Source organism: Micromonas pusilla, assembly GCF_000151265.4.
Source record: "Micromonas pusilla CCMP1545 genomic scaffold MICPUCscaffold_3, whole genome shotgun sequence".
In the NCBI taxonomy this organism is placed as follows: Eukaryota; Viridiplantae; Chlorophyta; class Mamiellophyceae; order Mamiellales; family Mamiellaceae; genus Micromonas; species Micromonas pusilla.
The window spans coordinates 903,194-916,637 of NW_003315884.1; the positions used below are offsets into that span (position 1 = coordinate 903,194).

Here is a 13,444-nt window from a genome sequence, read left to right on the forward strand (position 1 = left end):
AACGCCCCCCGTCGTGACTTCGCCATGGGCGGCGACGCGACGTACCGCGTCGTGACGGACCCGAGCGAGGGCCCGAAGGCGTTCACGATTCAAACGCGCGTCACGTCCAGAGGCGAGCTCGCGGTCATCATGATGGGCGTCGACTGCGCGGAGCGAATCATGCTCCACGAGTCCGTCGGCTTCGATCTCCCCGAGGACGCCTTCGTTTTCAAGCTCGGACCGGGGACCGCGGGGGTGCTCGACCAGCTCCTCGCGCAGGGCGCTCTGAAGATCTCGCGGGTGATAGACCTCGGCCATGGCGGCAGGCCCGCGCCGCTGTGCGCGCTCACCCCGGGCGGGGCGCCGCAGCCCGCGTTCGAGGGCGCGGCGGGGGCGAACGCCGCACACGCGGCGGCGGCGACGGCGGCGACATCCGCGGCGTCGTCGGACGCGTTCTTCGACGCGCTTCGCATGGAGGAGAAGCAGGTGAGCTCGATGGCGGGTGGGGATCCGCGGTTTGGAGGGAGCGGCGGGATGCCCGCGCAGCAGCAGCAGCAGCAGCAAGGGTTCCGCGGCGCGCCCCCAGGGATGCGGCTGGGACCGCCGCCGCCGCAAACGCAGTCGCAGTCGCGAACGGCGCCGCCGCCGCAAACGCAGTCGCAGTCGCGAACGGCGCCGCCGCCGGCCGCGGGCGGCGCCGCGGGGTTGATGGCGATGCTCGGCGTCGGCGGCGCTTGCGGCGCCGGCGGCGGCTCCCCCGCGAACCCGTCCCCTCCCGTCGCGCGGCACCTCATGCCGCGGACGACGAGGGGGAGCGCCGGCGGCGGAAGCAGGATCAGAGGCGGCGGCGAGGGCTCCGCGGATGACGGATTTTTCGACGCGTCCGACGGCAGCCGCCGTTCCCCGGCGTCGATGACGCATTCGCTGCACTCGTCCACGGGGAGCCTGAACGAGCAGCGCGCGCCGTCGCCGATGGGCGGCGGCGCATCAGGGATCTTCGCGGGGGGCAGGGATCCCCTCGCGGCTTTCTTCGGCGGCGCCGGCGCGGGGTCGTCGCCCGGCCCGCCCCCGGGGATGGGTCCCCCCATGCCCGGCGCCGGTCTCATGGGAGCTCTGAGCGGCGGTAATGGCGGCGTCATGCCGGCGCGTTCGCCTCTCGGGTCCGCTCCACCGGGGACGGCGCCCAGCGGGGACGACCTTCTCGCCATGCTCGGCGGCGGCGGCGGCGGCGGCGGCGGCGCGCCGCCGATGCCCCCCATGCCCGGCGGACCGGGCGCGATGCTCAGCGCCGCGGACTTGGAAGCGCGCGCGATGGCGAGGACGTCCGATAGGACGTCCGATAAGCGCAAAGGCAAGGCGTCGAAGCCCACCTCTGGGGGCACCAGCGGCGACGACCTCATGACGATGTTATCGAACGGCGCGACCAGTCGGCTCGTGTCCGGGCCTCCCGTGCCGCCGATGCCGACGTCCGCGAACTACGTCGCGACGGATCGCGACGACGGCGTCGACGATACGCTCGGCGGCGACGGCGCGTTAGGTCTCGGGTTCTTGGGGATCACCGGGATCGACGACTTCGACCTGCCCCCGGCGGCGGGGGAGACGGGCGGCGAGAAAAAGGAGAAGAAAGAGAAGGAGAGCAAGAAGCAAAAGGAAAAAGACAAGAAGAAGAAAGACGATAAGAAGAAAGACGAGAAACCGCCGGCCGCGGACGAGGGCGAATGGCCGTGGAGCGCCGGGTTCGAACACCGCGAGAAGGAGCGCGATGCCGCGGCGGCGACGGCGGACGCGGAGACCGCCGCGGCGTTGCGAGAGGCGGTGAAGACCGGCGCCGATCGGCTCGAGCCTCTGGTGGGTAAAAAATCCGCGTACAAAACCACGAGCGGTCTCGACGCGCCGCTCCCCGAGGACAATGTCGGACGGCGGCTGCTAAAGAAGCAAGGGTGGACGCCGCTCGTGGACCCGGCGACGGGCGTCGTCGTCGACGAGGCGCCGGTGCCGATTCCGACGCTGGCGGGGGTTCCCGCGCGCGCGGGGTTGGGCTCCACGGCCAGGGCTTCGACGAAACCCGCGGCGGAGGACGTCGACGCGGACGACGCGAACAACAAGCAGGCGAAGGTGATGGCGATGGTCGGCGAGGCGAAGGGCGCGGCGTCGAGGCCGTCGAGCATCGGGCGGGGGAAATCCGACGCGAGCGCGGACTCCGGCGGCGGGAGCGGGAGCGGCGCGTCGGGGTTGGGGTTATCGTACCTCGGCATCACCGGCGGCAGCGACGACGAGGACGAGTGGGCGGAGGAGGAGGACGAGAAGACTCCGAAGGCTGCCGCCGCCGTGGAGGTCAAAGTCGACGCGAAGGACGAGACGACGCGCGCGGACCCGGAGAGCTGGGAAGACGTCGCGTCCCCGACGCCGACGAAACCGGCGAAGACGACGTACACCGTGGACGAACTGAAGTCGTTCAACGTCGGGTGCGACGCGAAACCGGCGGGCGCGGATTTAGACGTCTTCGACGGCGCGGACAAGGTCGCCGCGGCAGCGGCGGAGAAGGCGAGAGCCCTCGAGGCGAAGCTCGAAAAGGAGAAGAAGGAGAAGGAGCGCGCGGAGAAGAAGGAGAAGGAAAAGGCGGACAAGGCGGAGAAAGCGGCCAAGGCGAGAGCGGAGAAGGAGGCGAAAGCGAACGCGGAGAAGGAGGCGAAGGACGCCGCGAAGGCTGCGGTCGCCAAGTCGCGCTCGACGGACTCGCTCGACGGCCCCGCCATCGGCGGCGCGCTCGGGCTCGGGTTCTTGGGCATCGCCGCCGCGGAAACCGCCGCCGACGACGACGACGACGAGGAGACGACGGCGGCGGCGGCGAAGACGCCGGAGCCCGAGCCGTTCGCCGCGGAGAGGTCCCCGACGCCGCCGCCCGCGACGCCGACCGGGATGACCGTCCGCGAGCTCGCGGCGGCGCTCATGGCGGAGCTGCGCGGGTTAGAAGACAGGGTGGAGGTGCTCGGCGAGGAGGAGGGGCCGCTGGTGGCGCTGAGACTCGGCGCGGCGTTGGAGGCGATCCGGGACGCGCCGTTCAAGTCCATCTGACGGGCGACGCGGGTACTGTTAACTGTAGTCGATCGTCGATCGTGTCGTTTTGTTTGAACGCGAACGCGACGTGTAATACGCTCTCTCACCCCGCGCGCGCGCGATCGCGTATCGCGTCTCGTCCGCGACCGACGGCGACGGCGGCTCTTCCGTTCCGGTCGCGAAACGTTATGAAAATGCCAACTGGCACCGACAGCATCAGCGAACCGACCTGTTCGATTTCCCGCGCGGCTCGATCGAGCGGCACTCGCGCCCGCGCGTCGCCATGTCGCATGGGACCGCGGCGGAGGCGACGTACTCGTGCCTGAACGAGCTCGAGAACCCGGGACCGTGGACGACCGCGCTCGGCGTCTTCTCGATATGTTTCAGCGCCACCGTCGGCATCCCCCAAGCGTACAAGATCTACGCTCGGCGATCGAGCCGCGGGATCTCCATGGCGACGCTCGGCCTCGGGAACATCGGCGGCTTCTTATACGTCCTGAACCTCCTCATCCTGCACTACAACCAGATCGTGCTGTCGTACCAAGGCGACTTCGCGTACTGGGCGAGGGCGCAGCGCAGCGTGACGTTCGTGTGGGTCGAGCTCGTGAACTCGATCAGCATGGTCTTCGTTTTTTTCGTCGCCGCGCGCTTCGAAGAGGACGAGCCCGGAAGGTTCACCTGGGAGGCGCTGGGCATCGACATCGCGTACCGAACCCGCGACGCGACGCGCCTCTGGGCGATCGCGCAGGTGGCCATCATCTCCCTCGCGTGGTTCCCCGCGCTTCTCGTCCTCGCGTCCGAGCAGCGCTGCGAACCGCTGATGGTCTACGGCAACGCGTTGGGCGCGGTTGTCGCCGTCAACTTCGTCTGCAAGTTCATGCCGCAGCTGATCGCGTCCATTAAGGCGGAGGGGTCGCACTCGCTGTCGTACCTCACGTACGGCGTCGACGCCGGGAGCGGCGTCGTCGCGTGGGCGCAGAAGGTGTTCGTGACGGAGGAGAGGGTGTCGTCGTGGGCGCCGCCGTTGTTTTTGCACGCGCTCGAGGTGGCGACGCTGGCGATCAACTGGCGGAACGACCAGCGGAGGAAGGAGGGGAGGATGATTCGCGGCGGGGGCGGCGGCGCGGCGTTCGGGATGATCAAGCGGAGCGACGACCAGGACGACGAGGACGACGACGGCGACGGCGGCGTTCGCGGCGGCGTTCGCGGCGTCGAGTTTGGCGACGACGCGAATGGCTTGAGCGTCGGCTTCGGGTCGACGTCGACGTCTCCGCGGACGCCGCAGAGGAGCGGCGATCGAGCGCGGTTGCTCGCCGCGGAGCGCGCGGTGTGATGATGGTCGGCGGCGGCGGCGGCGGCGTTCATTTATTACCATTAGGAGCTTAGCTCATCGTAGACGGTCGCTTTTGAGGTCGACGCGTTGTTACGTTCTCACGCAAGCGTCAGCACTGTCTGGTCACGTCACGAATCGAGTCGTCCGACGCCCTCACATCCCCGCGCGCGGCGAGATGTCGTCTCGCGGCGCGGCGCCGCCCTCTCAGCGCGGGTCGTGGCGCGCGCCGTCGCCGTCCACCGCGCGCGACCGCGCGCTCGCGACGTCCACGACCGCGCGGAACGCCGTCGCGCTCGACGGAGGGGAAGCAGCGGACGACGAGAACGCGGAGGATCTGTTGTGGCGCTGGGCCTTCAACGACACCGAACTTGCGAACGACGCCGCCGCGCGCGCGAGACGCGCCGAGTCGCAGCTGGTGACGACGACCGCGCCGACGCGACGACAGCTGCGGACGGACCAGCGCGCGCACTCCAGCGCGGCGATCGACGCTCGCATCGCGGGCGACGCGTCGCGGCTGCGCTCGTGCTCTCGGAAGACGACGGAGAGCGTCGTGAGGCGACGCGTCGTCCAACACGCGCGGGACGCGCGGCGCGCGCGGGAGCGCGAGGCGTTGGCGGGTCTGCTCGGACTCCCATCGCGCGCGGCGTCGGCGTCGGCGTCGGCGTCGGCGTCGGCGTCGGCGTCGCCGCGACGGCGGCTCCTGGACGCGCCGCCGACGCTTGGACGGGAAACCGGCGACGAGAATTCGCCGCCGCCGCCGCCGCGCCTGCCCTCCGCGCCGGATATCGACCGCGCGGCGGCGGCGGCGGCGACGGCGGCGCGGCGAGACGACGCGCGCGCGTCTATCGTAGCATCGCGTGAACGTTCGCGGCCCTTCCCCGGGATGGGGCATCGAGACGCGATGGTTCGGTTCGACGGCGGCGGCGGCGGCGACGACGACAACGACGGCGCCTCCTCGACGTTGTCGCTCGCGGCGGCGCGGCGGACCGGCCCGCGCGCGCCTCCGTACCCCGCGTCCGCGAAGGAAGCGAACGACGCGTGGCTGACGACCCCGCGGACGGTCGCGTCTAGCGTGGACTGCCCTAGGAACGCGCTCGCGGAGCACAACGGCGCGAACTACTTCGCGATTCGACGCATGATGGACATGCGGAACGAAACCGCGCACGAGACGACTTCATTTTACCTTCCCGCGGAGATCGAGGACGCGTCCGGGGAGCGCGGGAAGGTGGCGGCGGCGAAGGAGAGGAAGCTGATCGAGAGCAGAGTGGTGCGCGGCGCCGCTGGGAACGCGAGAGCGGAGGGAGCGAACGAGGGGGGCAGGGTGAGGTTCAAGCCGGGGCTCCCGGCGGCGGCGCGCGGGAAGAGGACGTCGGCGGCGACGCCGGCGACGCGAGCGAAGCCGAAGCCGAAGCCTAAGGAACAAAAACGACCCCCGACGAGGATGGATCCGATATCTGATGCGCGGTCGTCGCCGGCGGCGGGGAAGAGCGCGAAGATACCGCGCGACGACGCGGCGACGAAAGCCTCGGAGACGGCGGCTCCGGAGAACGCGTCGGCGCCGATATCCCGCCGCGTCAGTCGCGTCGCGGTCGCGAGCGCGTCGACCGAGGACTCGCCGCCGACGGCGCCGCCATCTCGCCGCGTCAGCCGCGTCAGCTGCGCGGCCTCGACGGAGACGGAGACGGAAGACGCGGCGCCCTCCCCCCGCCGCCGTCGTCGCGCCGTCGCCGTCGGCTCGGACGGGTACCTCCGAGCGAAGCTCCCTGCCGGCGCCTCGCGCGAGACCCTCGACTGGGAGTCCTCGCGCGTCCTGCAGATGATGTGGGACGATGCGCTCGAACCGGACGGGATCCCGTTCTCCATCGCGAACGTGGAGAAGCTGAGCAAGTCCGGGAGCAGGAGCGACCTCGTGAAGATCAAGCGTTGGTGCCGTCTCGTCGGCGGCGTCGACGCGAGCGCCGACAACGCCGCGCACCTGGCGCATCTCATCAAACAGAAGTACGAGCTCGCGCTCGCTAAGGCGGAGCGGTTCGTGCCGGGGGTCACCGAGCAGGCGTGGATCGCGGACGAGAAGGTAACCAAGGACAGCGAGGAGATGCTCGCCGCGCGGAAGAGGAAGGCGGCGGCGGCGGCGGCGGCGGGGGCGGGGAAGAAAGGTTGGGGCGTCGTCGCCGCCGTCTCCGGGGCGGAGGCGGCGAAGACGCCGAAGTTGATGTCCGCGTTGCGGGGGATGATGGCTTCCATGAAGGCGTCGAAGTGACGTGTCGTCGGTTGATCACGCGAACGTCGAGACGTTGCCATAGCAGCTAGACTGATTAGTATAGAGACGCATCGGTTCGTCGCCGCCGCCGCGGCCGCGGCTATCTTATATTCGCTATTCCCGCGTTTGGCGCGGGCGCTATCTAATTACCTCCTGCCGCCGCGGCAGCTTCCTTCGCCGCTCTGGCTTTCGCGCGTTTACGCGCTTTCGCCCCTACCCCTCCGTGCTTGTACTTCTTCTTACGGAACGGTCGCTCCGGTCGGTTCCCGCCGTCGCCGCCGCCGCCGCCGCCGCCGCCGTCGTTCGCCTTGCGTTTCCGTCCCTCGCCGTCGCCTCCGCCCCCTTCTCGCCTCGACCACGACGCGCCACCACCTCCCCCGCCGTCCTCAACGTCCCCCTCTATCCTCCCACCGCCGTCGCCGCCGCCGTCGCCGCCGTCGCCGTCGCCGCCGTCGTCTCCCGCCGCCGCAGGGTTGAGCGGGTCCCACCCTTCCGGATGCGAGAAGTAGCAATCCTCCCTGGCGCAGGACAGCCCGAACGAGCACGCCTGCACGGGCTTCCTGCCGTCGTCCCACCCTTTCGCGTGCGTGATGACGACGTGCTTCCCGTCCATGTAATTCCGCGGGTGCTCGTTGTAGTCCTTCACGCATCGCCGCGCCTCGGTTTTGCTGCTGAACGTGACGAACCCGAATCCTTTGCACTCCCCGGTCGCGCGGTCGACGCTGAGCCACACGCGCGTGATGCGCCCGCACTTCTCGAACTTGGCCCTGAGCTCCTCCTCTGTGCACGTGCGCGGGAGGTACCGCATGTACACCTCGCACGGGTTTTGCTCCGGCATCGTGCGCCGAGGTCGCGCGGCGCGTCGCGGAATGGACGGAGACGCGAGACGCGCGCGCCGCCGACGCGGATTTTCTCTCAGTCGTCTGACGACAGGATGAATTTTTGCGAGTGGAGTTACGCCGGCGCCCCGCGCGGGCGCCGGGGTCGCGTTCTTCTATAACAATATCTTATACTTCTCCGCCCTCGGAACCGCGTTGAGCGCGAGCTTCCCGTCGTGCGACAGCGACGCGAAGCTCCACGGATCCGCGGCGGACCACGCGAGCCCGTACACGCTGTCGTCGTGGTCCGCGTACGACGCGATCTCCCCCGCCTCCTCCTCCCCGCCGCCGCCGCCGCCGCCGCCCGCCGCCTCCGCGCCCACGGACGAGTTCGCGACGTCCCTCCACAACCGCACGCTCGCGTCGGACCCGCACGACGCGATGAGCTGGTCGTACACCGGGTTAAACCTCGCACGCCAGCACCAGTGCCGATGCGCGGCGATCTCCCGGACGGGCGCCTCGTGCGCGCGGGCATCCCAGTGGCGAACGACGCCGTCGTCCCCCGCCGTGATCAGATGGTGCGCGCGTCGAGGGTTGTAGTCGACGTCCCTGACCTGCGACGCGCGCGCGGCGTGGATCGTCTGCGCCTTTTGCATCGCGCGAGTGTCCCAGACGTGGAGGTCCGCGCCCGTCGCCGCGGCGAAGACGTCGTCGGCGTGCGGGTCGAACGCGGCGGCGGCGGCGGCGGCGGCGTCGGCCGAGACTTCGCCCGCGCCGACGCACGGCGCGGAGGAGGAGGAGGAGGAGGAGGACGCGTCGAGCTGCCAGAGTTTGACGTGCGTCTCGTCCACCGTCGCGATGACGCCGGGTCTGTCGTGGTGCCATCGAACGCATTGCGCGCGGCCGGTCACGCCGACGAGCGACGACACGCGCTCGAGGGGTTCCCTGCCGCGCGCGTCGTCCGTCTCCGCGGCGTCGTCCGCGGCGGCGGCGGCGGCGGCGGCGGCCGTGACGCCGCCGGGAATGCGCCACACCGCGGCGCCGTGGTCCTTGCTCCCGCTCGAGGGGTTATACACCGTCGCGAGGAGAGAGCCGTCCGTCGGGCACGGCGCGACGTCCGCGATCTCGGGGTGATGCGTCCACGCCTTGACGCACCGCAGCGCGTCGACGTCGCGGTCGTGCGTCACGAGGTGCACCTCGTTGTTTCCCCGGAGTTTCCGCGTGCCGATGACGAAGAGCGTTCGCTCCGCGTCCGGGACCGCCGCGAGCGCGCGGCATGTCTCCCCCGCGGTGGCGTAGCTCGGCATCGCGGGCGCCGGGCGGCGCGGGCGATCGACTGTGTCGATTGTTGCTCGGCTCGTCTCTCTTTTTTTCGCGCCAACTCTCGGGGAAGAATTGCACAGTTGCTTACGCGCGCGCTGGCATGGCGTCCCCCGGGCTGACCGCGCCGCTGCTCCCCGACGGGGCCGCGTCCCCCGCGACGCCGTTCCCCGCGATCCCGACGTGGACGCCGCCGACGTCCGCGGAGCGCGAGCGAGACCGGCGGCGCGAGGAAGCGATCGATCGCGAGCTCGCTGAGCTCGAGGCGGAGCGTCTTCGCGGGCTGTTCGAGCTCGGGAGGGACCTCGACCTCGGAGGGAGCGACGGAGGAGCGGGGGATCTCGTCGCGACGCGCGCGGGGGCGCGCGCGCGAGACAACAGCCCTTCTGAGACGAAGAGCGACTGGGTCGAGCGCGCGGCCGCGCTCGAGCACGGGCTCACGATGAGGCTGGGGGAGACGCGGACGGAGACGGGCTACGGCGAGGACGACGAGGCTCACTTTCCGATCGTCGCGCGGACGCCGTCGTCGTCCGGGGTGGACGCCCCGGTGGCGACGGTCGTGGAGCCGGACGCGGCGACGCGCGCGATGGACGAGGAGATCGAGAAGGTCAGGAAGGAACTCGCGGCCGCGAGGGCGTCCTCGGCGACGCTGCTCAGGGAGAACGAGGACTTGAAGGCGAAGCTGCGGGCGGCGGCGGCGCGCGCCGACGCGCAGGCGACGTTGGCGCGCGGGAGCCCGTCGGCGGCGGTGAAGGAGGCGCTCGCGTCCAGGGCGATCGCTGAGGCGAGGGCGATTCGAGCGAACGCGGACGCGATGGCGGGCGTCGCGTCGTGAGAACCAAATGTACGAAATCGTTACCGCAATGGCTAAGGCTATTGCTGTGCTTGCTTAGTCTATGTATTTCCGTCGTCGCCCAATCCTTCATCTTCCGTTCTCGCGGGTGAACGCGAACGCTCGTCGTCGTCGGTCGTCATCATCCATAACGCTCGTCGTCGTCGGTCGTCGTCATCCATCGCCTATCGTGTGCATCATCCATCCATCAAACTCCGTCCGTCCCGTCCGTCGTATCAGAACAGCCCGCCGACGCCGCCCGGGGAGTCGTCCAGCAGATCCGTGATCATCCCGAGGTGCACGAACTCGTCCTCCAACGCCGGGGACGCGCCGCCGACGCCGTTCAATCCTCCGAAGCGGCCCGCGTGCATCTTCCCCGGCGGCGTCTGCATCCCGGGAGGACCCCCAGGCGGCGGCGGCGGCATCCCCGGCGGCGGCGGCGGCATCCCCGGTGGCGGCGGCGGACGCCCGCGCGCGCCCGCGCCCCCCGGGGGCCCCGGCGCCGCGGCGGCGCCGAGGTACGACGGCGGGCCGGACCGGTCGTACTCCGTCCCGTCGTCGCCGCGGCCGTGCGGCTGTCCCGGCGGCGGCGGGCCTCGCGGGGGAGGCGGGCCGCCGGGCGGGGGCGGAGGTCCGGGCGGGAGCGGCGGCGCCGCGCGCGCGCCGGGCGGCGGAGGCCCGGGCGGCGGCGGCGGTCCGCCGCCGGCCGCCGCGGCGGCGCCCTTCGAGGGACCCATCCCCGGGGGCGCGCCGCGCGTCCCGACGCCGACGCCGACGCCGACCCCGACGTCGCCGAGGTCCGAGTCGACCCTCGCGGGAGACATCGGCGGCGTCGCCGTGCGATCGACGCTCCCCGCCGCGACCTGCGCCTGCATCACCGCCATGGACTGGTGCGCCTGAGACAGCTCGCGCTTCAGGCGCGTCACCTCCGCGGAACGCTCCGCCAGCGACTGTTCGAGCATGGACGCGTGCGCGCGCAGCGCCGCCGCCTCCACCGCGGTGAGCGCGCCGTCGCCGCCGAACGCGCCGCCTCGGTCGGTTTCGGGCTTGCTCGCCTTCGGCGCGTCCGCGCCCGTCCTCGGCGACGGGAGCTGCTTCTTCCCGGGCGACGGCGGCGGCGGCTGCTCCGCGGCTTGCTTCGCGAGGAGCTCCGCGGCTTTCGCGCGCTCCGCTGCGGCGGCTTTTTTGCTCTTCTTCCCGGCAGCCTCCTCGAACCCGTCGTTCGCGTTCGCGGCGACGCTGCCGCTCCTCGCGGGCGTGCCCGGCGCGGAGTCGCCCTGCAGCGGCGACGACGCGTTGCTGCTGTTCCCTCCCGCGTTCAGCGGTCTCGGGACGGGGAGCGTCTTGGAGGGCTTCCCGCCGTCGTCCCCGCCCCCGCCCCCCGTCGCGGGGGAGGAGGGGACGGACTGCTTCGACGGCGACGCGTTCGCGGGAGAAGAGCCGACGTCGTCGTCCCCGGAGACGCCCCCGGAGGATCCACCCTCGTTCGCGGAGACCATCTCGGACCCGGCGCTGGACGCGTCGGATTCCTCCGACGTCTCCGACTCCTCCGCGGCGGCGGCGGCTTCGGCTTGCGCGGCGGCTTGCGCGGCGGCGAGCGCCGCCATCTCCGCCTTTCGGCGTTCGAGCTCTTCGGCTTCGCGCGCGCGGCGCTCCTTCTCCTCCTGCTCCCGTTTCCTGCGCTCCGCCGCGTTCTTCTCATCGACGATCGCCTGCGCCGCGGCTCGCGCGGCCTCCTCCTCCGCGAGCTTCGCCGCCTCCTCCGCCTCCTCGGCTTCCTTCTTGTCCTTCTTCCGCTGCTTCTGACGCGCCTTTTTGGACTTTTTCGCCTCGCTCTCCTCCGCGGCGGCGCGCTCCGCTTCCTCCTCCTCCGCGATGAGCGCCTCTTGCATCTTAATCGCTTGCGCTTCCGCGAATGCGACCTCGACCTTGCTCCCGAACAGGTGCGACAACACGAACATCTCGATCGTCCGTCGACCGAGCTCCGCGAGCCGTCGCTCGTCGCGTTCGACGGCGTCGGCGCCGAAATCCTCTGAGCCCTTCGCGTTCTCGTCGTCAAAGTCAAACAACGCGTTGCCGGACGCGCGCTCGAACGCGGTGACCAGGTCCCCGGCCATCGCGGACTTGTTCTTCGCGACGGACATCCACACGCTCCGTCCGGGCTTGAACGTCGTCGCGACCACGTTCGGGTCTTGCGCGCCGATGTCCAGCGCTCGGCAGCCGCAGTACAACGCGTCCATGACCAGGGTGGACGTCACCTCCTTCTCGTTGAAGAACCGCTTCACGATCCCTTTCAAGAGGACGTCCGCTTTCTCCACCGCGGTCTGCGCGGCTTCTTTACCCGCGGGGGAGGCGAGGAAGTCGCGCATCGCCGCCCACTTGTTCGCGTCTTCGCGCACCTTGGCGAGGCCCTCGCGTTTCTCCTCCAAGAATCGCCGGCAGATCCCCTCCACGTTGGTGAGGTACACGCGCACGAGCTCGCGGCGGTACTGCGGCTCGAGGCACCGGAACGGCCGCGCGGGTTTCTCGTGGATCACCTGCACTTGCGCCTTGATCACGAGCGTGTCCGCGACGGTGAACCCTTCCATCACCTTCGAGAGCTCCATGAACTTTTTCCATCCCCAGTCGTGCTCCTTCTTGCAGAACCGATGGAGCGTGTCCGAGTACTTGCTCTTCTTCGGGTCTTTGTTCACGACCGCGATCGTGAACTGCGCGAAGTGGCTCCAGCCTGCGTCGCGGGGATGGGAGGGAAGGACCTCGTCAGCGTTCGCGTCGCGTCGCGTCGCGACGGAGGAGAGAGGGGACGCGGAGGGAGGGATGGATGAGAAAACCGACTGACGATCTCCCGGTGTGTAGCTGTGCCGCGCTGGAGGGTTTGTCGCCAGCGTGTTGTGTGATCGCGACGGACGCGCACCTGGAAGAAGCTTGTCGTAGTCCGCGACGCAGAGGAACAGCGAGAGGTGGTTGTGCACGTCGCATCCCTGCGGATACACGAGGATGTACCTGTCGTGGGGAGAGGACGAGGGGGGGAAGATGCGCGTCAGGACGGCGCGTTTCCGGACGAGCGCGGAGAGGATGCGATTTACGGCGGTTGGGGCGCTTCTTTTCCTCGCGAGCGCGCGACATGGCGAGGGCTTGCTTTTCCGAGCGACGGTCGTTACGCGAGAACGCACCACTTGTACCCGCCGACCTCGAAAACGTTCGACCGAAGCTCGCGCTTGGATATCTCCGAGAAGTTCTCGATCTTCCACGTGAATTTCCCGTACAAGTCCGTCGGTTGAAGGCCTGCGGAGGGACGGAGCGCGAGCGGGGGTGAGCGCAATCTTTCGCGGAAAAAAAATCGAAGCGAAAGCGCCCAACGATGAAGCCGGCATCGTCCCTTCGCGGAGACGCGTCGGAGGACGCGACGCGGGTTTAAATCCTAAACGTCGAACGCACCAGTAGAGTCTTCTTCCCCCCAAGGACCGCTTCCTCCCTCGCTAGAATCGAGAGGGCCTCTACGCGCCCTCCACTCCGCGTCCGCGGGACTATCGGGAGTAATGCTCAGCGTGCCATCAGCAGCTGCGGGAGCGCCGTTCGCGGCCGCTTTGCTCGAGCTTCCGCCGCCCGCGCTCCCGCCGCCGCCTCCTCCTCCTCCGCCGCCGGCGTTCGCGGCAGCGGCTCTGAGGAGAGAACCGCCCCCGGACATCGTGCTAGACCGAAGTCGCGCGCAGGGCTGCTATGCCGGCCCGCGGGAGGAACCGGGAATCGCTCACTCCTGCGAGACTGGAACGCGCGCTCGAGCACGAGCAGCGCACTGCGCTGACAGCCTGTGTGTCCGGTGGGATTGACCTACCACTCCATCG

The 13,444-nt window shown here is 70.2% G+C and overlaps 1 protein-coding gene across 1 annotated transcript; it reads left to right on the plus strand.

Annotated features, from left to right (window-relative positions):
• Positions 1 to 24: 24 nt before the first annotated feature.
• On the plus strand, positions 25 to 3,054 carry MICPUCDRAFT_56321 (uncharacterized protein; the record flags this gene model as incomplete). Its single annotated transcript, XM_003056804.1, has 1 exon — positions 25 to 3,054. One exon carries the CDS (start codon positions 25 to 27, stop codon positions 3,052 to 3,054), a length of 3,030 nt encoding a protein of 1,009 aa, XP_003056850.1.
• Positions 3,055 to 13,444: the final 10,390 nt, after the last annotated feature.